Below are 24,264 nucleotides of genomic sequence, written 5' to 3' on the forward strand. Positions count from 1 at the left end.
TTTTTGTTGTTTTCATGCTGAGTGTGTGGCTGGGCCAGGAGAAGTTCTGTAAGTTTATTGTAGTTTATATTTTGTTCTTTTGTATTTATTTTGCCAGAAGTTATGGCTTGATTTATGTTTCTTATTGTAATGTTTTTCACTTTTAAATAAAATAAAAGATCTACAGGATATGTAATATCATGTATGTAAATAGTGACTGCACCAGCAGCAGAATAGTGAGTGAAGCTCCTCCCTGCACCGCACACTGCAGCTTCTCCTCTCCTCCCTGCACCGCACACTGCAGCTTCTCCTCTCCTTCCTGCACCGCACAATGCAGCTTCTCCTCTCCTCCCTGCACCACACACTGCAGCTTCTCCTCTTCTCCCCGCACCGCACACTGCAGCTTCTCCTCTCCTCCCTGCACCGCACACTGCAGCTTCTCCTCTCCTCCCTGCACCGCACACTGCAGCTTCTCCTCTCCTCCCTGCACCGCACACTGCAGCTTCTCCTCTCCTCCTCCCTGCACCGCACACTGCAGCTTCTCCTCTCCTCCTCCCTGCACCGCACACTGCAGCTTCTCCTCTCCTCCCTGCACCGCACACTGCAGCTTCTTCTCTCCTCCCTGCACCGCACACTGCAGCTTCTTCTCTCCTCCCTGCACCGCACACTGCAGCTTCTCCTCTCCTCCCTGCACCGCACACGTTATGGAGCCTCTTTTTGGACCGATTGTCAGCCGGGAGCCGGACGCCTGTGGCCTGTTGGTGGGGATTGTGCTCCCCTCTGCCAAGCAGTTGAGATGAATGTGGCTGCACTTTATGTACATGATAAAGATAAAGGGAACAGGTTTAAGTTTCTGAATTTTTAATGCCGACATGTAAGTTCACAGCAAAGGGGCCACCTAGGGTCCGTCGCCCAGGGGCCTACTGAGACCTGGAGTCGGGTACCATATTGTTGGAGTTGGGTTTGGATGTTGGGCTCTCGCTCTCCACAGCTCTGCTTGGTGGCTCGGTTAATATGGTGGCTCGGAGAAGCCTGACCGTGCCCATCCGTGGGGCGATGGGTTTAGGCTTCCGATGGTCTGACATCACTCCACTCACCACTCACCACTTCACTGGGGCTGAGGAATGACGGGCGGCTGCCAGCGCCCATGTGTGGCATCCCCTGCCATCTGTCTCCATTTAGCACAATTCTTTGTTTCTGCTTCCCTTTCATTTCCACTATTTTGTGGGAGGTTTGGGCGCTGGACTCCAGAAAGTTAACAACTCTTGGAGAGAAGCCGCCAAATCTGCAAATCATTATCCTTCAATTGGACGTCTCAAGAATTCTCTAAATTACATGAGCAAGTAAGAGAAAATAACATGTGGCAGAACGCGGGGTGGGGGGGGGGAGGGGGGTGCGACTAATGAAACAAACGTGCAACGAGAGAGATCAGATTCCTCTAATGTAAGAAAATGGGAAAAAATTCATTATAAGGAAATTCATTGAAATAAGTGAAAGGAGTAAAATCTGCAATAAATGACCAACAGCATAAAACTGAGCGAAAATTATAAGCAACACGAATGACAAGAAATCCCTCCACAATATCCAGAATATTCCCAATCATCATTCAGACTGGTGTAAAGATAACTGCTATAATACTGCCCCCTATGTACAGGAATATAACTGCTATAATACTGCCCCCTATGTACAGGAATATAACTGCTATAATACTGCCCCCTATGTACAGGAATATAACTGCTATAATACTGCCCCTATGCACAAGGATATAACTACTATAATACTGCCCCCTATGTACAAGAATATAACTACTATAATACTGCCTCCTATGTACAGGAATATAACTACTATAATACTGCCCCCTATGTACAGGGATATAACTACTATAATACTGCCCCCTATGTACAGGAATATAACTACTATAATACTGCCTCCTATGTACAGGAATATAACTGCTATAATACTGCCCCCTATGTACAAGAATATAACTACTATAATACTGCCCCTATGTACAGGAATATAACTACTATAATACTGCCCCCTATGTACAGGAATATAACTACTATAATACTGCCTCCTATGTACAGGAATATAACTACTATAATACTGCCCCCTATGTACAGGAATATAACTACTATAATACTGCCCCCTATGTACAGGAATATAACTACTATAATACTGCCTCCTATGTACAAGAATATAACTACTATAATACTGCCCCCTATGTACAGGAATATAACTACTATAATACTGCCCCTATGTACAGGAATATAACTACTATAATACTGCCCCCTATGTACAAGAATATAACTACTATAATACTGCCCCCTATGTACAAGAATATAACTACTATAATACTGCCTCCTATGTACAGGAATATAACTACTATAATACCGCCTCCTATGTACAGGAATATAACTACTATAATACTGCCCCCTATGTACAGGAATATAACTACTATAATACTGCCCCTTATGTACAAGAATATAACTACTATAATACTGCCCCCTATGTACAGGAATATAACTACTATAATACTGCCCCCTATGTACAGGAATATAACTACTATAATACTGCCCCCTATGTACAGGAATATAACTACTATAATACTGCCCCCTATGTACAAGAATATAACTACTATAATACTGCCCCCTATGTACAGGAATATAACTACTATAATACTGCCCCCTATGTACAGGAATATAACTACTATAATACTGCCCCATATGTACAAGACTAACTACTATAATACTGCCCCCTATGTACAGGAATATAACTACTATAATACTGCCCCCTATGTACAGGAATATAACTACTATAATACTGCCCCCTATGTACAGGAATATAACTACTATAATACTGCCCCCTATGTACAAGAATATAACTACTATAATACTGCCCCCTATGTACAGGAATATCACTACTATAATACTGCCCCCTATGTACAGGAATATAACTACTATAATACTGCCCCCTATGTACAGGAATATAACTACTATAATACAGCCCCCTATGTACAAGAATATAACTACTATAACACTGCCCCCTGTGTACAAGAATATAACTACTATAATACTGCCCCCTATGTACAAGAATATAACTACTATAATACTGCCCCCTATGTACAAGAATATAACTACTATAATACTGCCCCCTATGTACAGGAATATAACTACTATAATACTGCCCCCTATGTACAGGAATATAACTACTATAATACTGCCCCCTATGTACAAGAATATAATTACTATAATACTGCCCCCTATGTACAGGAATATAACTACTATAATACTGCCCCCTATGTACAGGAATATAACTACTATAATACTGCCCCCTACGTACACTAATATAACTACTATAATACTGCCCCCTATGTACAGGAATATCACTACTATAATACTGCCCCCTATGTACAGGAATATAACTACTATAATACTGCCCCCTATGTACAGGAATATAACTACTATAATACAGCCCCCTATGTACAAGAATATAACTACTATAACACTGCCCCCTGTGTACAAGAATATAACTACTATAATACTGCCCCCTATGTACAGGAATATAACTACTATAATACTGCCCCCTATGTACAAGAATATAACTACTATAATACTGCCCCCTATGTACAGGAATATAACTACTATAATACTGCCCCCTATGTACAGGAATATAACTACTATAATACTGCCCCTATGTACAAGAATATAACTACTATAATACTGCCCCCTATGTACAGGAATATAACTACTATAATACTGCCCCCTATGTACAAGAATATAACTACTATAATACTGCCCCCTATGTACAGGAATATAACTACTATAATACTGCCTCCTATGTACAAGAATATAACTACTATAATACTGCCCCCAATGTACAGGAATATAACTACTATAATACTGCCCCCTATGTACAGGAATATAACTACTATAATACTGCACCTATGTACAAGAATATAACTACTATAATACTGCCGCCTATGTACAGGAATATAACTACTATAATACTGCCCCCAATGTACAGGAATATAACTACTATAATACTGCCCCCTATGTACAGGAATATAACTACTATAATACTGCACCTATGTACAAGAATATAACTACTATAATACTGCCCCCTATGTACAGGAATATAACTACTATAATACCGCCCCCTATGTACAAGAATATAACTACTATAATACTGCCCCCTATGTACAGGAATATAACTACTATAATACTGCCCCCTATGTACAAGAATATAACTACTATAATACTGCCTCCTATGTACAGGAATATAACTACTATAATACTGCCCCCTATGTACAAGAATATAATTACTATAATACTGCCCCCTATGTACAGGAATATAACTACTATAATACTGCCCCCTATGTACAAGAATATAACTACTATAATACTGCCCCCTATGTACAGGAATATAACTACTATAATACTGCCCCCTATGTACAGGAATATAACTACTATAATACTGCCCCCTATGTAAATGCAGAAGAAGTTGCAGAAGAGTTTGAGACTTTCCAGCTATTTTCATGCGACTTTTAATGAAAAGTCCCAAAAACTGCATAGACTCGGCTACTGGATCTATGAACCTATAGGATGAAAAAACATGAAAAGGCCAATGTCCTTATGAAAGATAAATGACCCCCAATGTGTCTCCGCCCCTGAGTCTTCTCTTCGGAACCTCCCTATTGGCCCCGGTGGTTTCCCCTCGGATCATCCGCCTCCTTCCCGTTTCTTACCTTCTATCTGATCCGCTGAGAATTCAATCTGGAAAAGCAAAAAAAAAAACATAAGAAAAAAGTTAAAATCCGTCTCCTGCGCTCGGGGGTCTCTCAGATTCAGAAGATTTTTGATTTGTTTTAAATAAATTTGGGACTCGGAGAACTTGTGAGCCTCCAGATGTTGGGGAAGTACTACAACTCCCAGCATGCTCTCCCATTGCTCCCAGTACAGATCCCTCATGAACCTGCTGCACCCGGGGGAGACCCCATGACATCATCAGCGCTGCCCCGGGGCAATCCTCCTCCTCTACACAATATTGTATCAGGTTCTTAAAGGGATTCTCCAGGCAACAAATACTCGCACAGGATTGGTCCTCGGTATCAGAGCTCCTCCCCACAAGTCCGGAAATGAGGAAGAGAGAATGGAGCCTGAAGCAGACAGCGCCCCTCTGTATGTAGTGGGCAGAGCAGGTTACTGCAGATCAGCTCTCATTGACATGAATGAGTGCACCCCTGTACCCCCTATGGTTACAGCCCTGACTCTTACATACAGCCCTGCACTTATATGTATAGAATCGCACCGTATAAAGGGGCGGAACATCAGCCGTAGCAGCTGCTACAGGGCCCAGGATGCAGGACGGATCCAAACATTATCGATGCCGTTCTCTCTCGGACCCTTCACTCCATGCTGACGGCAACAGCACAGCAGTAACAGGGCCCCCAAAACCCGCAAAGTAATAAGGCCCCGCCTCCTGTGCAGAGCAGGCCCCGCCCATAGAGCCAGAGTCTGTGCCGCTGATGTCTACATCCCGAGCAACGCTGCAGGGGGCACCAGATTCATGAAGACCTGGCACCAGTATCCAAAAATCTGCTGCCCCCTGCACATTCCACAGGCAACTGCACATAGTACAGACTGCACAGGAGGGAGGACACCGCACATAGTACAGACTGCACAGGAGGGAGGACACTGCACATAGTACAGACTACACAGGAGGGAGGACACTGCACATAGTACAGACTGCACAGGAGGGAGGACACTGCACATAGTACAGACTGCACAGGAGGGAGGACACTGCACATAGTACAGACTGCACAGGAGGGAGGACACTGCACATAGTACAGACTGCACAGGAGGGAGGACACTGCACATAGTACAGACTGCACAGGAGAGAGGACACTGCACATAGTACAGACTGCACAGGAGGGAGGACACTGTACATAGTACAGACTGCACAGGAGAGAGGACACTGCACATAGTACAGACTGCACAGGAGGGAGGACACTGCACATAGTACAGACTACACAGGAGGGAGGACACTGCACATAGTACAGACTGCACAGGAGGGAGGACACTGCACATAGTACAGACTGCACAGGAGGGAGGACACTGCACATAGTACAGACTGCACAGGAGGGAGGACACTGCACATAGTACAGACTGCACAGGAGGGAGGACACTGCACATAGTACAGACTGCACAGGAGAGAGGACACTGCACATAGTACAGACTGCACAGGAGGGAGGACACTGTACATAGTACAGACTGCACAGGAGAGAGGACACTGCACATAGTACAGACTGCACAGGAGGGAGGACACTGCACACTGTATAGACTGCACAGGAGGGAGGACACTGCACATAGTACAGACTGCACAGGAGGGAGGACACTGCACACTGTATAGACTGCACAGGAGGGAGGACACTGCACATAGTACAGACTGTACAGTGGGAGGACACTGCACATAGTACACACTGCACAGGAGGGAGGAGACTGCACTTACTACAGACTGCACAGGAGGCAGGACACTGCACATAGTACAGACTGCACAGGAGGGAGGAGACTGCACTTACTACAGACTGCACAGGAGGGAGGAGACTGCACTTACTACAGACTGCACAGGAGGGAGGAGACTGCACATAGTACAGACTGCACAGGAGGGAGGAGACTGCACATAGTACAGACTGCACAGGAGGGAGGACACTGCACATAGTACAGACTGCACAGGAGGGAGGACACTGCACATAGTACAGACTGCACAGGAGGGAGGACACTGCACATAGTACAGACTGCACAGGAGGGAGGACACTGCACATAGTACACACTGCACAGGAGGAAGGGCACTGCACATAGCACAGACTGCACAGGAGTGAGGACACTGCACATAGTACAGACTGCACAGGAGGGAGGACACTGCACATAGTACAGACTGCACAGGAGGGAGGACATTGCACATAGTACACACTGCACAGGAGGAAGGGCACTGCACATAGCACAGACTGCACAGGAGGAAGGGCACTGCACATAGCACAGACTGCACAGGAGGGAGGAGACTGCACATAGTACAGACTGCACAGGAGGGAGGACACTGCACATAGTACAGACTGCACAGGAGGAGGACACTGCACATAGTACAGACTGCACAGGAGGGAGGACACTGCACATAGTACAGACTGCACAGGAGGGAGGAGACTGCACATAGTACAGACTGCACAGGAGGGAGGACACTGCACATAGTACAGACTGCACAGGAGGGAGGACACTGCACATAGTACAGACTGCACAGGAGGGAGGACACTGCACATAGTACAGACTGCACAGGAGGGAGGACACTGCACATAGTACAGACTGCACAGGAGGGAGGACACTGCACATAGTACAGACTGCACAGGAGGGAGGACAATGCACATATTATACTGTCTGGATACATTGTTAAAATCCCTCAGCTGCAAAACGTATTTTGTCACTGGACAGGTGACATTCAATGACAGCCAGCAGAGATCTAACGAATAGTGAAGAATCAGACTTTTCATCGTACAATAAGGAAACTTTATTTACACTGTCTGACCGCAACAATTTTACAAGTTCAGTTTCCTGCACTGACAAAAGTTGTTATTGCAGATTTTGGGAACAGTGAACCCCGACCTCAGAGGCCGGGCGGAGGTCCAGCCATGGCTGCCAAGACAGACTCCCCCGTCACCCACCAGACTCTCACTAATGAGACCTCAGAAATGCACACAGAGACCGATAGCAGCACAGAGACAGAGACTGCAGCAAATAACACAAGGCAGAGACATATCACATAGGTAATAATAATCTGTATTTCTATATCACCAACATATTCTGTAGCTTTACACATCATGGGGGACAGATACAAACATTACAGAATACAAACTGTCATGTGGAGGGATCACAAGAGCTTACAGTCTAAGAGGATGAGGGGATGACACAAGAGCTTACAATCTATGAGCTACAGAGGCAGTACACAGCAATACAAGGAGCTACAGCCACAGAACACAGCCATACATGGAGCTACAGCCGCAGTACACAGCCATACATGGAGCTACAGCCACAGTACACAGTCATACATGGAGCTACAGCCGCAGTACACAGCCATACATGGAGCTACAGCCGCAGTACACAGCCACACATGGAGCTACAGCCGCAGTGCACAGCCATACATGGAGCTACGGCCGCAGTACACAGCCATACATGGAGCTACGGCCGCAGTACACAGCCATACATGGAGCTACAGCCGCAGTACACAGCCATACATGGAGCTACAGCCATAGTACACAGCCATACAAGGAGCTACAGCCGCAGTACACAGCCATACATGGAGCTACAGCCGCAGTACACAGCCATACATGGAGCTACAGCCACAGTACACAGCCATACATGGAGCTACAGCCGCAGTACACAGCCATACATGGAGCTACAGCCACAGTACTCAGCCATACATGCAGCTACAGGCACAGTACACAGTCATACATGGAGCTACAGCCACAGTACACAGCCATACATGGAGCTACAGCCGCAGTACACAGCCATACATGGAGCTACAGCCGCAGTACACAGCCATACATGGAGCTACAGCCGCAGTACACAGCCATTCATGGAGCTACAGCCACAGTACACAGCCATACATGGAGCTACAGCCGCGGTACACAGTCATGTATGGAGCTACAGCCGCAGTACACAACCGTACATGGAGCTACAGTCACAGTACACAGTCATACATGGAGCTACAGCCACAGTACACAGCCATACATGGGGCTACAGCCGCAGTACACAGCCATACATGGAGCTACAGCCACAGAACACAGCCATACATGGAGCTACAGCCGCAGTACACAGCCACACATGGAGCTACAGCCGCAGTACACAGCCATACATGGGGCTACAGTCACTGTATACAGCCATAGATGGAGCTACAGTCACGGTACACAGCCATACATGGAGCTACAGCCACACATGGAGCTACAGCCACAGTACACAACCATACATGGAGCTACAGCCACAGTACACAGCCATACATGGAGCTACAGTCACATGACTTAGGGACAGTGAAACTGCCGCTGCGATAATAATATCCCATGAAAATTCCCCATTTCCACCTCCTTTAAATAAACACCAGTACTCCTTCATAGGTGGAAGAAAAAGGCCACAGCGGCCAACTTTATTTATTTTACAGGAAAGGAAAAAATTGGAGGGGTCCTCGAAGGCGCTTTCCCTGAACATTGTTTCCCAGGTCTCAACTTGCCTGCGGTCGTCGATCACCAAACCTGCAGGCACCCCTTGTTGAAGACCTAAAACCCATCCTGGGGTCCTTGCCCGCAGGAATATATCCAACCTGCTGGGTGCTTATCCCAGCTTAACTGTAAACTTACATTCCCAAGAACTGGAATCCTAATTCCAAGTTCTCTACTTTAAAACGCCTTGCCTTCGAGAGCCCCCTCCTCCCCTGCCAAAGTGGCGAGTGTAACTCACTTACACGCCGCCGCTCCCCACACTCCTAGGGCTCTATCAATTCCTTCTTGCACGTCCAGAAGCCACAAATCTAATCCCACATCGGTTAAATGAACCCCATCATCCCTAAGATACATGTTGCCACCCTCTTCTAGCTCACTGTGATGGACCACAATACCCCCGTTCCGCGCTACAAATTTGCCCACCTTCTTGTTCACCTTAATCCTTGCTTTATTAATTCTCTTAACCGAGCGCGCATGCCGCCATTTGGAGCGTGGAACAATATCTGACCACACAATTAATATGCCCGGGAAAGTAGTCCACAAACGCAATAGGTCTAACTTAATGTCACGCAATAGGGCCCACGATGACCTGATCCCCATATCATTACCCCCAGCATGAATAACTAATATATTAGGTGGCCTATCCAGCCCAACTCAAAAATGAATCTCTGGCAACAAACGGGACCACAACAATCCCCTCTGTCCTATCCACCGCACCTGTACCTCAGACGCTGCAAAGCCAAGCTGCCTTCCTGCTGGCCGTACGTCTGCTCTTAAAGCTCCCCAATGTACAAAGGAATGACCGGCTATCCACAGTAAACACGGATCCGAACCTGAAAAACAATAAACAAACATAAAGAACCGGTGTAATGATGTTCCCCCCTTTTAACCCACCAGGTGTGGGCGAACATAAAGGCGGAACCTTTCCGATTCCCATCTTCCCAAACGCTTAATCAGTTCCTTACTCAACCCCCACCTAGAAGCCTCGGTAGCTGCCCCTATCCGGAACGAATGGGAACTGTATGCCATCGGCTCCAATCCTAACCTGCCTAAGGCTTTACGAAAAATAGTAACAAACTGGAACCGAGACAAGAATGACCCATCAAAATGCACTAACAAAGGCCCTGACACCTCCGGTCTCCCCTTCAAAAATTCTACAACATTAGCCACCGGACAAAGCGCGGAGCCATCCAAGGAGGCCAGCCGTACGGCTGCCCCCTTTCCAGCCTGATCCGTTTTAGATCTGGGCAGAAAACAAATAATCACTCTATCCTCCACACGAACGTTGGTCACCAATAACCCACCCGGCGTCTTCCGACTAGGTGCTACTAGCTCAGAAATGCGAAAGGCTCCAAAGAAAGCCAAAATAAATGCTACCTTAAATAAAATCACTTCAAAATCTGACCAGCACAGCTCCCTTAAAACCCCCACCAAATCTCCTAACAAAGAAAAAGTAACTGGTTTCCTAGCGTCCCTGACAACTCTCAATCTTTTAAAGCCCTTTACAGCCTGACGAACCACAAAAGACTTCGTGTAATCATCTAACCCTCGAAACTTGAACCAAAATGCTACGGCTGACATCCGTTTGGCTATAGCTGAAGCCGAGCTGCCACCATCAAAAGAATCCCCAATCCAAAAAAGTAAAGCTGACTCCCATTCTAACCTACTTTGGACCTGGCCTAACGCACTCACCAAGCCTTCCCATTCACTCCAAATGCCGTTGTACGCAGACCACGTAGCATCGCACACCGAATACCTTACCAAATCCAAGCCCACACTCAAACCAGATTCCACAAGTGCCCTGGACAGGCGTGTCCCCGATTCTCGGCATCCGGTACCAGTTCTCGAAACCGCTCCCACTGAAAACGAGACAAAGCGTCGGCCACATTATTATTCACGCCCGGTACATGCACCGAAACAAAATGCGAATTCAGCTCCAATCCCCTCAACACTAACTGCCGCAGAACCTTTACCACCGGTGGAGAATTGGCGGTTTGACTGTTGATCGCCTGAACCACCCCAAGATTGTCACAGTGAAAACGCACTTTCTTATCCCTTAGTCTCTCTCCCCATACCACAGTCGCAACCAAAATCGGGAATAACTCCAGTAATGCTAAATTGGACACCAAGCCCCTCTCTATCCACGATGCCGGCCAACCCTCAGCACACCATTCACCTTGAAAATAGATGCCAAACCCGCAACTACCAGCCGCGTCCGTATACAACTCCAACTCGCCGTTGGACACTGGCCTCTCCTGAAACACAGATCTCCCATTGTACTTGTCCAAAAACTCATCCCAAACCCTCAAATCTGCCCGCAGATCAGCCGACAAAGTGACAAAATGGTCTGGGTGACGCACACCAGCCGTGGCCATAGCCAACCTTCTGCAGAAAACCCTCCCCATAGGCATAATCCTGCAAGCAAAATTCAAACGACCTATCAATGATTGCAAATCTCGCAGCCTTATTTTCCGCGAGCGGCACCCATCCCGAACCTCCCTCCGAATCTCCTGCAACTTATCCTCGGGCAATCTAGATTCCATTCTAACTGAATCTATGACAATCCCCAAAAACTTGAGCTCGGTGCAGGGGCCCTCAGTCTTCTCTGGAGCTAAAGGGATGCCAAAGCTCTTGGCAACCCGCTCCATAGTTTGCAGCAACAGTGAACACACCCACGACGATGGCGGGCCAATCAACAGAAAGTCATCTAAATAATGCAGCACTGACTGCACTTGTGCCTCCCTCCTTACTACCCACTCAACGAAACAGCTAAACTTCTCAAAATAGGCACATGAAACTGAACACCCCATGGGAAGGCACAAATCCACAAAATACTGATCCTCCCACTTGCAGCCCAAAAACTTAAAACTATCCGGGTGCACCGGCAAGAGACGAAAAGCAGACTCGACGTCTGTTTTCGCCATCAGGGCCCCCTTCCCATAACGTCTAACCCAACCCAGTGCTGCATCAAAAGAGGTATAAGAAACAGTACACAGCTCCTCAGCTATCCCATCATTCACCGAACCACCATAGGGGTAGGACAGATGATGAATGAGCCTAAACTTATTAGGCTCCTTCTTGGGGACAACTCCCAACGGTGACACCCATAATTCCTCTAACGGAGGAGAACAAAAGGGGCCTGCCATCCGGCCTAACTCAACTTCCTTACTCAACTTGGCCCACACCACCTCCGGATGAGACCTAGCTGAAGCCAAATTAAGTGGTTCCCCTTTTGCCCTTGCGGACATGCAAGGGATGGGAAATCCGGTACTAAAACCCTCAGTGAGAAACCCCGCTACCCCCTTGTCTGGGTACGCTTCTAGGTACGGACGCATCCTTTCCACCCTCACTGGAGTCGCCCCTCTTCGCTTCAACCTCCCCCAACTTTCCTTTTCCCTTCCTAAAACATCTGGACAAACCATGCGCCCCCCCGCAACCGGAACATTCATGTCTGAAGCGACAGTCATTGCCGAACTTGCAATGACCCTCGTTGAATTGCCAACAGCAACCCTTCCCTGCAACTGCCGGTCGGGTTGAGGGCGCTCCAAAGCCCCCGACTGACTCCCGAAAGGACTGTCCGGACCGCGGGGCTGATATCAATCCCATCCAAAGATTGATATCTTTCTGCTCCCAGCCAAGCGATGGGCGAATGGCCTTCCGTTGACGAAATTGTTCGTCGTACCGTAACCAGGCCGTGCCCCCGTATACTTTGTAGGCTTCCCCAATTACATCCATGTAACAAAACAGAGCCGAACAATGTTCGGGCTGCTTTTCACCAATAACTGAAGCCAAGATGGCAAAGGCCTGGAACCAATTCATAAATGTGTGAGGTATCAGGCGATACCTCCGCCGCTCCTCCTCCTCCTTTTTGCTCTCGTCTGGCCTACCCCTTTCCAAATTAAATTTATCCAAGGGCAAAAGGGAAAATATCTCTACGTATTCCCCCCGCCAGATCTTCTCCCTAACCTCTAGCTTCAAGTGAGAACCCAAAGGGCCAGCATAGCAAATATATACTTCACAACGCGCCTTGTCAGCCATGCGGACATCTTCAACCGTGGCACTAGGAGCGGCCACTGCTGAAGCAGGCGGCTCCCTATTATCCCTGCGAGCTACTACCGGGACTACCGCTAACTCTCTCCCTTCAGGGCACCCTGGGTCTCTCCATACAGCTACCGGGGAATCCGCCACCGCATCCTGCCCTGATCCCAATACCTCCTGCACACTAAGCAACAAACGCTGTAAACTATCCCTAGAAAAATTCCCACCCCCGGCTAACACGCTGACTGCATGGGTGGTCACCTCACCTGACCGCGCCGCGGCTCCGGCCGCAGCGGGCGTAGCATGCAGAGCCGATCCTCCTCGTGGAACTGTCGACGATCCAGGGCTCCCGACCCCGGAGCCCGTTCTTGCCATTGAGCCGCTCGCCCGAGAGCAGGCCACCGCCGACCGCGGCCGCCGCTCCGTCTGCTCCTCTTCTTCAGCCTCCTGCGGCCAATTCTGTTCAAGAGGCGGGGACCGCCCCTCGCCTCCGTCAACATCCCGGAAGATGTCATCGCTGACGTCACAAGGGGAGGGGCTCCACCCCCCTTCCCCCGTTTCCGGAACCTCCTCTTCCAGCTGCCATTCGCAAGATGGCCGACGGGCTGCTACTTCCGGTTGGTCACTCCTGCGGCCCGCGTGTCCTCGCTCACCACCTCCAGAGCGACGTGCTACCTGCGCAGCGTTAGCTGCCGGCGTCCTGGAAGGCCGACCCCCGGATCCACTTGATCGCGGCGACACAGCTGGGCTCTCTCCTCCCGCAGCACGCCGAGCTCCACCACTGCTCGGCACATCAGCAGGCTGGCGGGCCGTTCTGGAGGTCTCTCCTCGACGATCGCGGGTGGCCGGGGTGTTGACTGCCGTCCCACTCCGCGGTCCCAGTCCCGCCCGCGGGTTCGGATTCCTCGCCGGCCGATTCTCTGCCCTAGCGGGGCGCTTCAGTGAAGAGGCGGGAGGGTCCCTGCTGGGGCTCCGACAGCGGCGCCGGGACCGGGACGTCAGCTCCGGACTCAATCGAGATGGAGGGCGAGCACGGTTGCTCCTCCGTGGTCTGGGGGTCTCCTCCGCTGGAGACAAGGCAGACTCCCCCGTAATATCCAGCTGCTGTTCCAGCCATGCAGTGCCCCTCAAGGCCACTGCCTGCCGCACCTTCTCCATCAGACCCGAATCCATGCTGGAAAACTTTCTGGTCAGCGTTCTCCAGCCAAAATGGTGAGTACTTGCTTCAAGTTATGATTCTTAAATCATATGTCCCACCTCCCTGCACGTACTCACCTGCTCTAACATAAACAATCCCCCTCCCATCTAAACTCTGTGTGACCTACACAACAACTCCGCTTATTCACTCCCCTTGTCATGAGCTGATTCCATTACACTGCGTTCCCTTCCATCGCTTCCTGTACACAGCCATAGATGGAGCTACAGTCACTGTATACAGCCATAGATGGAGCTACAGTCACAGTACACAGCCATAGATGGAGCTACAGCCACAGTATACAGCCATAGATGGAGCTACAGCCGCTGTACACAGCCATAGATGGAGCTACAGTCACAGTACACAGCCATAGATGGAGCAACAGCAGCAGTACACAGCCATACATGGAGCTACAGCCGCAGTACACAGCCATACATGGAGCTACAGCCGCAGAACACAGCCATACATGGAGCTACAGCCGCAGTACACAGCCATACATGGAGCTACAGCTGCAGTACACAGACGTACATGGAGCTACAGCCACAGTACACAGTCATACATGGAGCTACAGCCACAGTACACGGCCATACATGGAGCTACAGACACAGTACACAGCCATACATGGAGCTACAGCCACAGTACACAGCCATACATGGAGCTACAGCCACAGTACACAGCCATACATGGAGCTACAGCCACAGTACACAGCCATACATGGAGCTACAGCCACAGCACACAGCCATACATGGAGCTACAGCCACAGTACACAGCCATACATGGAGCTACAGCCACAGTACACAGCCATACATGGAGCTACAGCCACAGTACACATCTATACATGGAGTTACAGTTCAGTACACAGCCATACATGTAGCTACAGCCACAGTACACAGCCATACATGGAGCTACAGCCACAGTACACAGCCATACATGGAGCTACAGTTCAGGACACAGCCATACATGGAGCTAAAGCCACAGTACACAGCCATATATGGAGCTACAGCCGCAGTACACAGCCATACATGGAGCTACAGTTCAGGACACAGCCATACATGGAGCTAAAGCCACAGTACACAGCCATACATGGAGCTACAGCAGCAGTACACAGCCATACATGGAGCTACAGGAGCAGTACACAGCCACACATGGAGCTACAGCCACAGTACACAGCCATACATGGAGCTACAGCCACAGTACACAGCCATACATGGAGATACAGCAGCAGTACACAGCCATACATGGAGCTACAGCCACAGTACACAGCCATACATGGAGCAACAGCCACAGTACACAGCCATACATGGAGCAACAGCCACAGTACACAGCCATACATGGAGCTACAGCTGCAGTACACAGCCATACAAGGAGCTACAGCCACAGTACACAGCCACACATGGAGGTACAGCTCAGTACACAGCCATACATGGTGCTACAGCCGCTGTACACAGCCATACATGGAGCTACAGCCACAGTACACAGCCATACATGGAGCTACAGCCACAGTACACAGCCATACATGGAGCTACAGCCACAGTACACAGCCATACAATGAGCTACATCCGCAGTACACTGCCATACATGGAGCTAAAGCCACAGTACACAGCCATACATGGAGCTACAGCAGCAGTACACAGCCATACATGGAGCTACAGGAGCAGTACACAGCCATACATGGAGCTACAGCCACAGTACACAGCCATACATGGAGCTACAGCAGCAGTACACAGCCATACATGGAGCTACAGGAGCAGTACACTGCCATACATGGAGCTACAGTCACAGTACACTGCCATAGATGGAGCTACAGCCACAGTATACAGCCATAGATGGAGCTACAGTCACAGTACACAGCCATAGATGGAGCAACAGCAGCAGTACACAGCCATACATGGAGCTACAGCAGCAGTACACAGCCATACATGGAGCTACAGCCGCAGTACACAGCCATACATGGAGCTACAGCCGCAGAACACAGCCATACATGGAGCTACAGCCGCAGTACACAGCCATACATGGAGCTACAGCCGCAGTACACAGCCATACATGGAGCTACAGCCGCAGTACACAGCCATACATGGAGCTACAGCCGCAGTACACAACCGTACATGGAGCTACAGCCACAGTACACAGTCATACATGGAGCTACAGCCACAGTACACGGCCATACATGAAGCTACAGACACAGTACACAGCCATACATGGAGCTACAGACACAGTACACAGCCATACATGGAGCTACAGCCACAGTACACAGCCATACATGGAGCTACAGCCACAGTACACAGCCATACATGGAGCTACAGCCACAGTACACAGCCATACATGGAGCTACAGCCAAAGTACACAGCCATACATGGAGCTACAGCCACAGTACACAGCCATACAAGGAGCTACGGCCACAGTACACAGCCATACATGGAGTTACAGCTCAGTACACAGCCATACATGGAGCTACAGCCACAGTACACAGCCATACATGGAGCTACAGCCACAGTACACAGCCATACATGGAGCTACAGCCACAGTACACAGCCATACAAGGAGCTACGGCCACAGTACACAGCCATACATGGAGTTACAGCTCAGTACACAGCCATACATGGAGCTACAGCTGCAGTACACAGCTATACATGGAGCTACAGCCACAGTACACTGCCATACATGGAGCTACAGCCACAGTACACAGCCATACATGGAGCTACAGGAGCACTACACAGCCATACATGGAGCTACTGCCACAGTACACAGCCATACATGGAGCTACAGCCACAGTACACAGCCATACATGGAGCTACAGGAGCAGTACACAGCCATACATGGAGCTACAGGAGCAGTACACAGCCATACATGGAGCTACAGCCGCAGTACACAGCCATACATGGAGCTACAGCCACAGTACACAGCCATACATGGAGCTACAGCCACAGTACACAGCCATACATGGAGCTACAGCCGCAGTACACAGTCATACATAGAGCTACAGCCACAGTACACAGCCATACAAGGAGCTACAGCCACAGTACACAGCCATACATGGAGTTACAGCTCAGTACACAGCCATAAATGGTGCTACAGCCGCTGTACACAGCCATACATGGAGCTACAGCCACAGTACACAGCCATACATGGAGCTACAGCCACAGTACACAGCCATACATGGAGCTACAGCCACAGTACACAGCCATACAAGGATCTACATCCGCAGTACACTGCCATACATGGAGCTACAGGAGCAGTACACAGCCATACATGGAGCTACAGCCACAGTACACAGCCATACACGGAGCTACAGCCACAGTACACAGCCATACATGGAGCTACAGCCACAGTACACAGCCATACACGGAGCTACAGCCACAGTACACAGCCATACACGGAGCTACAGCCACAGTACACAGCCATACACGGAGCTACAGCCACAGTACACAGCCACACATGGAGCTACAGCCACAGTACACAGCCATACATGGAGCTACAGCCCCAGTACACAGCCGTACATGGAGCTACAGCCGCAGTACACAGCCATACATGGAGCTACAGCTACAGTACACAGCCATACATGGAGCTACAGCCACAGTACACAGCCATACATGGAGCTACAGCCACAGTACACAGCCATACATGGAGCTACAGCAGCAGTACACAGCCATACATGGAGCTACAACAGCAGTACACAGCCATACATGGAGCTACAGCCGCAGTACACAGTCATACATGGAGCTACAGCCACAGTACACAGACATACATGGAGCTACAGCAGCAGTACACAGCCATACATGGAGCTACAGCCGCAGTACACAGCCATACATGGAGCTACAGCAGCAGTACACAGCCATACATGGAGCTACAGGAGCAGTACACAGCCATACATGGAGCTACAGCCACAGTACACAGCCATACATGGAGCTACAGCAGCAGTACACAGCCATACATGGAGCTACAGCAGCAGTACACAGCCATACATACATCTCCAGACTTTTTAGCTCTTTGGATCCGTTTTGTGTGTAATTTCCGGATCTCTGAAGTTTACAGAAAATATTTGTATCTGTGGCTTGTGGAAGGGGCTGCACATGTAGATCTGTGGCTAAAGGGTCCGCAGGGGGTTACCGTTGTGTCATGGTCATAGGGCAAAGGTGAGAATGTAGGAAAAGGTCAATGGAATCACTTTCTATAAAGGTTTAGATGTTGTAATTGTTTAGTTCTTCCTCCTTCTCCTGGGATCCAGAGAGCCATCGGCAGACACAAGAACAATCCTCACTACTGGATGCTCAGCAATCTTACTATCTCTGCTTGCTGTCAGCTGAGGCCTTGTTTGAAATGCATCAAACAATCCTCTACAATCCGTCATCCCTGATATCTTCTCCTGCACTGATACACTGTAACAAATATGAGGAAGCATCGGGTCATGGGGGGGGGGGCTGGTCTCCGGGGTGGGGGGACCCTCCGCTCCTGCGCTCAGGATCAGTCTCTGTCACCACAGTTTTAATATTTGTTTCTGCTCCATGAAATCTATAAATCATGTTTGATGCTGAAGCTCCAGGTGCAGGATGAATATTCATACACAGGAGGGGTCCGGGGGGCTCACAGCGCTACACCGGGGGGAGGGGAGGGGGCTATCTCTTTACCCTCCCCGGAATGTCGTGTTACTTGTTATTTTTGTTTCATTTATCATTTTTTAACCTATTTTGAGTATTTAAAAACATAAACCTGCAGGGAAGAGGACACATCCCTATCCACAGAGGACTACTTATCCATCATCCACACACTGTGCCACTTATAGGTTGGATGACTGTTTTCAACCTCATCTTCTATCATAGTATGAGATCAGCTAATCACTGCAGAGAGCACAGAGCACAGCAGTGTGAGGTCTGATCACACTTCTCTCTGCAGCTGTGTCAGTGCATTCAATGGGGGAGATTGCCAAGATCACCATTTTCTACAGGGGACTGGCGGCTAAAGTCTACAGAGGGCTGGTGGCTGTATACTACAGGGGGCTGGCAGGCAACATACTACAGGGGGCTGGCAGGCTATATACTACAGGGGGCTAGCAGGCTATATACTACTGAGGTCTGGCAGGCTATATACTACTGAGGTCTGGCAGGCTATATACTACAGGGGGCTAGCAGGCTATATACTACAGGGGGCTGGCAGGCTATATACTACAGGGGGCTGGCAGGCTATATACTACAGGGGGCTGGCAGGCTGTATACTACAGGGGGCTAGCAGGCTATATACTACAGGGGGCTGGCAGGCAACATACTACAGGGGGCTGGCAGGCTATATACTACAGGGGGCTAGCAGGCTATATACTACAGGGGGCTAGCAGGCTATATACTAGTGAGGTCTGGCAGGCTATATACTACAGGGGGCTGGTGGCTGTATACTACAGGGAGCTGGCAGGCTACACACTACAGGGGGCTGGCAGGCTATATACTACAGGGGCTGGCTGGCTATATACTACAGGCGGCTGGCTGGCTATATACTACTGAGGTCTGGCAGGCTATATACTACAGGGGGCTGGTGGCTGTATACTACAGGGGGCTAGCAGGCTATATACTACAGGCGGCTGGGTGGCTATATACTACTGAGATCTGGAAGGCTATATACTACAGGGGGCTGGTGGCTGTATACTACAGGGGGCTTGCTGGCTATATACTACTGGGGGCTGGCAGGCTATACACTACAGGGGGCTGGTGGCTGTATACTACAGGGGGCTAGCAGGCTATATACTACTGGGGGCTGGTGGCTGTATACTACTGAGGTCTGGCAGGCTACATACTACAGGGGGCTGGAAGGCTACATACTACAGGGGGCTGGCAAGCTATATACTACAGGGGGCTGGCAGGCTACATACTACAGGGGGCTGGAAGGCTACATACTACAGGGGGCTGGCAAGCTATATACTACAGGGGGCTGGAAGGCTACATACTACAGTGGGCTGGCAAGCTATATACTACAGGGGGCTAGCAGGCTATATACTACAAGGGTCTGGCAGGCTATATACTACAGGGGGCTAGCAGGCTATATACTACAGGGGGCTGGCAGGCAACATACTACAGGGGGCTAGCAGGCTGTATACTACAGGGGGCTAGCAGGCTGTATACTACAGGGGGCTAGCAGGCTGTATACTACAGGGGGCTAGCAGGCTGTATACTACAGGGGGCTAGCAGGCTATATACTACAGGGGCTGGCAGGCTATATGCTACAGGAGGCTGCCAGGCTATATACCTCCAAAAACATTGTTAGAAGGGCCCCCACCACCCTTAATCCAGCCCTGCTAGAAGGCTAATAGTGAGGACCCTCAGGTGACATCTGTGTCTCTGTACATACGTCACAGCTGAGGGTTTGCTACAGTCAAGGGCAGATTTGTTATTCCTTGGTCCTGGAGTAAGGGTGTAAATACACGGGGGCACAGACAGGACATATCTGCACCAGGATCTTTGGGCCCCCGGGTAATCGCTCGGCTTTATGGGTAATTGTAACGTTTCAGCACAAAGTGAGAAATAGACAAACTCATAAGTGAGAAAAACGTCATTATATGAGGATTAATGGCCGGAGCCGCGGGAACATCCCATAATTGTCAGAACTTCTATTATATTATCACAGCACTCTTTGCTACAATGTATCAGTCTGACGTGTAGGTTGACACACAACAGATACAATTGTCACAAACCCTCAGCTGAAATCTTGAGATGATAGAAAAAAATTCTGTAACAGAAGTTTCCATTCTATGAGTATTAAACACATAGACATGATCCTTCTCATAGCTGAGGGTTTGCTACAGTTTATAAAATCCTTTGTGAGAAAAAGATCTGAGCAGCACAAACCTCTATCATGATAGCTTGTTACATTGGGGCTCATTTACTTACCCGTCCAGAGGAGATCAAAGAAAATGCATTGTCCGTGTATAATGCGCTGTGCGGGGAGTCACTACAATCGTGCGCCCGATATTCTGCATGTGTCACTTCCCCGCTCAGGTCCCTGGAGTTCACCTTCTTCTTCCTGGTGCATGTAAGTGCATTGTCCGTGTATAATGCGCTGTGCGGGGAGTCACTAAGATCCTGCGCCCGATATCCTGCATGTGTCGCTTCCCCGCTCAGGTCCCCGGAGTTCACCTTCTTCTTCCTGGAGCATGTAAGTGCATTGTCCGTGTATAATGTGCTGTGCGGGGAGTCACTAAGATCCTGCACCCGATATCCTGCATGTGTCGCTTCCCCGCTCAGGTCCCCGGAGTTCACCTTCTTCTTCCTGGTGCATGTAAGTGCATTGTCCGTGTATAATGCGCTGTGCAGGGAGTCACTAAGATCATGCGTCCGATATCCTGCATGTGCCGCTTCCCCGCTCAGGTCCCAGGAGTTCACCTTCTTCTTCCTGGTGCATGTAAGTGCATTGTCCGTGTATAATGCGCTGTGCGGGGAGTCACTAAGATCCTGCACCCGATATCCTGCATGTGTCGCTTCCCCGCTCAGGTCCCCGGAGTTCACCTTCTTCTTCTTGCTGCATGTAAGTGCATTGTCCGTGTATAATGTGCTGTGCGGGGAGTCACTAAGATCCTGCCCCGATATCCTACATGTGTCACTTCCCTGCTCAGGTCCCTGGAGTTCACCTTCCTCTTCCTGGTGCATGTAGGTGCATTGTCCGTGTATAATGCGCTGTGTGGGGAGTCACTAAGATCCTGCACCCGATATCCTGCATGTGTCACTTCCCCGCTCAGGTCCCTGGAGTTCACCTTCTTCTTCCTGGTGCATGTAAGTGCATTGTCCGTGTATAATGCGCTGTGCAGGGAGTCACTAAGATCCTGCGCCCGATATCCTGCATGTGTCACTTCCCCGCTCAGGTCCACGGAGTTCACCTTCTTCTTCCTGGTGCATGTAAGTGCATTGTCCGTGTATAATGCGCTGTGCGGGGAGTCACTAAGATCCTGCACCCGATATCCTGCATGTGTCACTTCCCCGCTCAGGTCCACGGAGTTCACCTTCTTCTTCCTGGTGCATGTAAGTGCATTGTCCGTGTATAATGCGCTGTGCGGGGAGTCACTAAGATCCTGCGCCCGGTATCCTGCATGTGTCACTTCCCCACTCAGGTCCCCGGAGTTCACCTTCTTCTTCCTGGTGCATGTAAGTGCATTGTCCGTGTATAATGTGCTGTGCGGTGAGTCACTAAGATCCTGCGCCCGATATCCTGCATGTGTCGCTTCCCCGCTCAGGTCCCAGGAGTTCACCTTCTTCTTCCTGGTGCATGTAAGTACGTTGGATGCGACACAATTTGAAAGTTAAATCACGCGCTCAGTCCAAATTAGTCCCATGTCCGTCCCCGACTACTTTCGCATGGAAGCAGCGCAGCTGCACCCCAATCCGATCGTGTGCAACCCAATCCCAGAACAGACACCTGTTATACCTGTCACAGCTGCGTAAATCCTGAACGACGGGAAGTCCAATGAAAGTGCGATCTATGACCCTTAGTAAATAAGCCTCATTGTATCAGGTAAAAATTATCAGTCTGGGATCCAGGAGCTTTTCTGGGCAGTCAGTGGTTAGATACTGGAGAGGGACTGTGGGAGGGCATATGATTTTCTCTCACATGACGATGGTTGGAGATTGGAGAAGGACTCGAGGCATTTTCAGGCCTTCAGTTTACCCTTACATTGCGTCACATTTAGTAAAGTGTCTGCGCCAAATTCTTTTCTGACTTTGTAATAAAAAGAACATGGAAACTGCTGCACATGGATTTAAAAAGGGTCTGCAAGGTGTCACGTGTTCCTGCTCAGTCCGATTTTTCGCCACTTTTATTACTAGCGTGGGAGGACACTGCACATAGTACAGACTGCACAGGAGGGAGGACACTGCACATAGTACAGACTGCACAGGAGGGAGGACACTGCACATAGTACAGACTGCACAGGAGGGAGGACACTGCACATAGTACAGACTGCACAGGAGGGAGGACACTGCACATAGTACAGACTGCACAGGAGGGAGGACACTGCACATAGTACAGACTGCACAGGAGGGAGGACACTGCACATAGTACAGACTGCACAGGAGGGAGGACACTGCACATAGTACAGACTGCACAGGAGGGAGGACACTGCACATAGTACACACTGCACAGGAGGGAAGACACTGCACATAGTACAGACTGCACAGGAGGGAGGACACTGCACATAGTACAGACTGCACAGGAGGGAGGACACTGCACATAGTACAGACTGCACAGGAGGGAAGACACTGCACATAGTACAGACTGCACAGGAGGGAGGACACTGCACATAGTACAGACTGCACAGGAGGGAGGACACTGCACATAGTACAGACTGCACAGGAGGGAGGACACTGCACATAGTACAGACTGCACAGGAGGAGGACACTACACATAGTACAGACTGCACAGGAGGGAGGACACTGCACATAGTACAGACTGCACAGGAGGAGGACACTGCACATAGTACAGACTGCACAGGAGGGGGGACACTGCACATAGTACAGACTGCACAGGAGGGGGGACACTGCACATAGTACAGACTGCCCAGGAGGAGGACAGTGCACATAGTACAGACTGCACAGGAGAGAGGACACTGCACATAGTACAGACTGCACAGGAGGGAGGACACTCCACATAGTACAGACTGCACAGGAGGGAGGACACTGCACATAGTACAGACTGCACAGGAGGGAGGACACTGCACATAGTACAGACTGCACAGGAGGGAGGATACTGCACATAGTACAGACTGCACAGGAGGGAGGGCACTGCACATAGTACAGACTGCACAGGAGGAGGACACTGCACATAGTAC

The 24,264-nt window shown here is 49.6% G+C and overlaps 2 protein-coding genes across 2 annotated transcripts in view; both read right to left on the reverse strand.

The window, feature by feature from the left end:
• Positions 1-24,264, reverse strand: part of MYL3 (myosin light chain 3) — a 79,821-nt gene that overhangs the window by 43,527 nt on the left and 12,030 nt on the right. Inside the window, exon 3 of the mRNA XM_072154534.1 lies at positions 4,724-4,751. Within this exon, the coding sequence (XP_072010635.1) occupies positions 4,724-4,751 (28 nt within the window). The remainder of the gene's footprint in view (positions 1-4,723; positions 4,752-24,264) is intronic.
• LOC140133874 (uncharacterized) lies at positions 9,146-14,657 on the reverse strand. Its single transcript, XM_072154533.1, has 2 exons — positions 13,540-14,657; positions 9,146-10,068 (listed from the first exon to the last, which is right to left on the reverse strand). Exons 1-2 carry the CDS (start codon positions 14,444-14,446, stop codon positions 9,890-9,892), a joined length of 1,086 nt encoding a protein of 361 aa, XP_072010634.1. The 5' UTR covers positions 14,447-14,657; the 3' UTR covers positions 9,146-9,889.

The sequence above is a fragment of the Engystomops pustulosus genome, chromosome 5 (assembly GCF_040894005.1).
Source record: "Engystomops pustulosus chromosome 5, aEngPut4.maternal, whole genome shotgun sequence".
NCBI classification, from domain to species: domain Eukaryota; kingdom Metazoa; phylum Chordata; class Amphibia; order Anura; family Leptodactylidae; genus Engystomops; species Engystomops pustulosus.

Coding starts and splice junctions, on each gene's coding strand:
- LOC140133874 (XM_072154533.1), bottom strand. CDS start 14,446: ATGGATTCGGGTCTGATGGAGAAGGTGCGGCAGGCAGTGGCCTTGAGG. Junction 10,069..13,539: donor CGGAGCCGCGGCGCGGTCAG/GTGAGGTGACCA, acceptor ATTGTTTTTCAG/GTTCGGATCCGTGTTTACTG.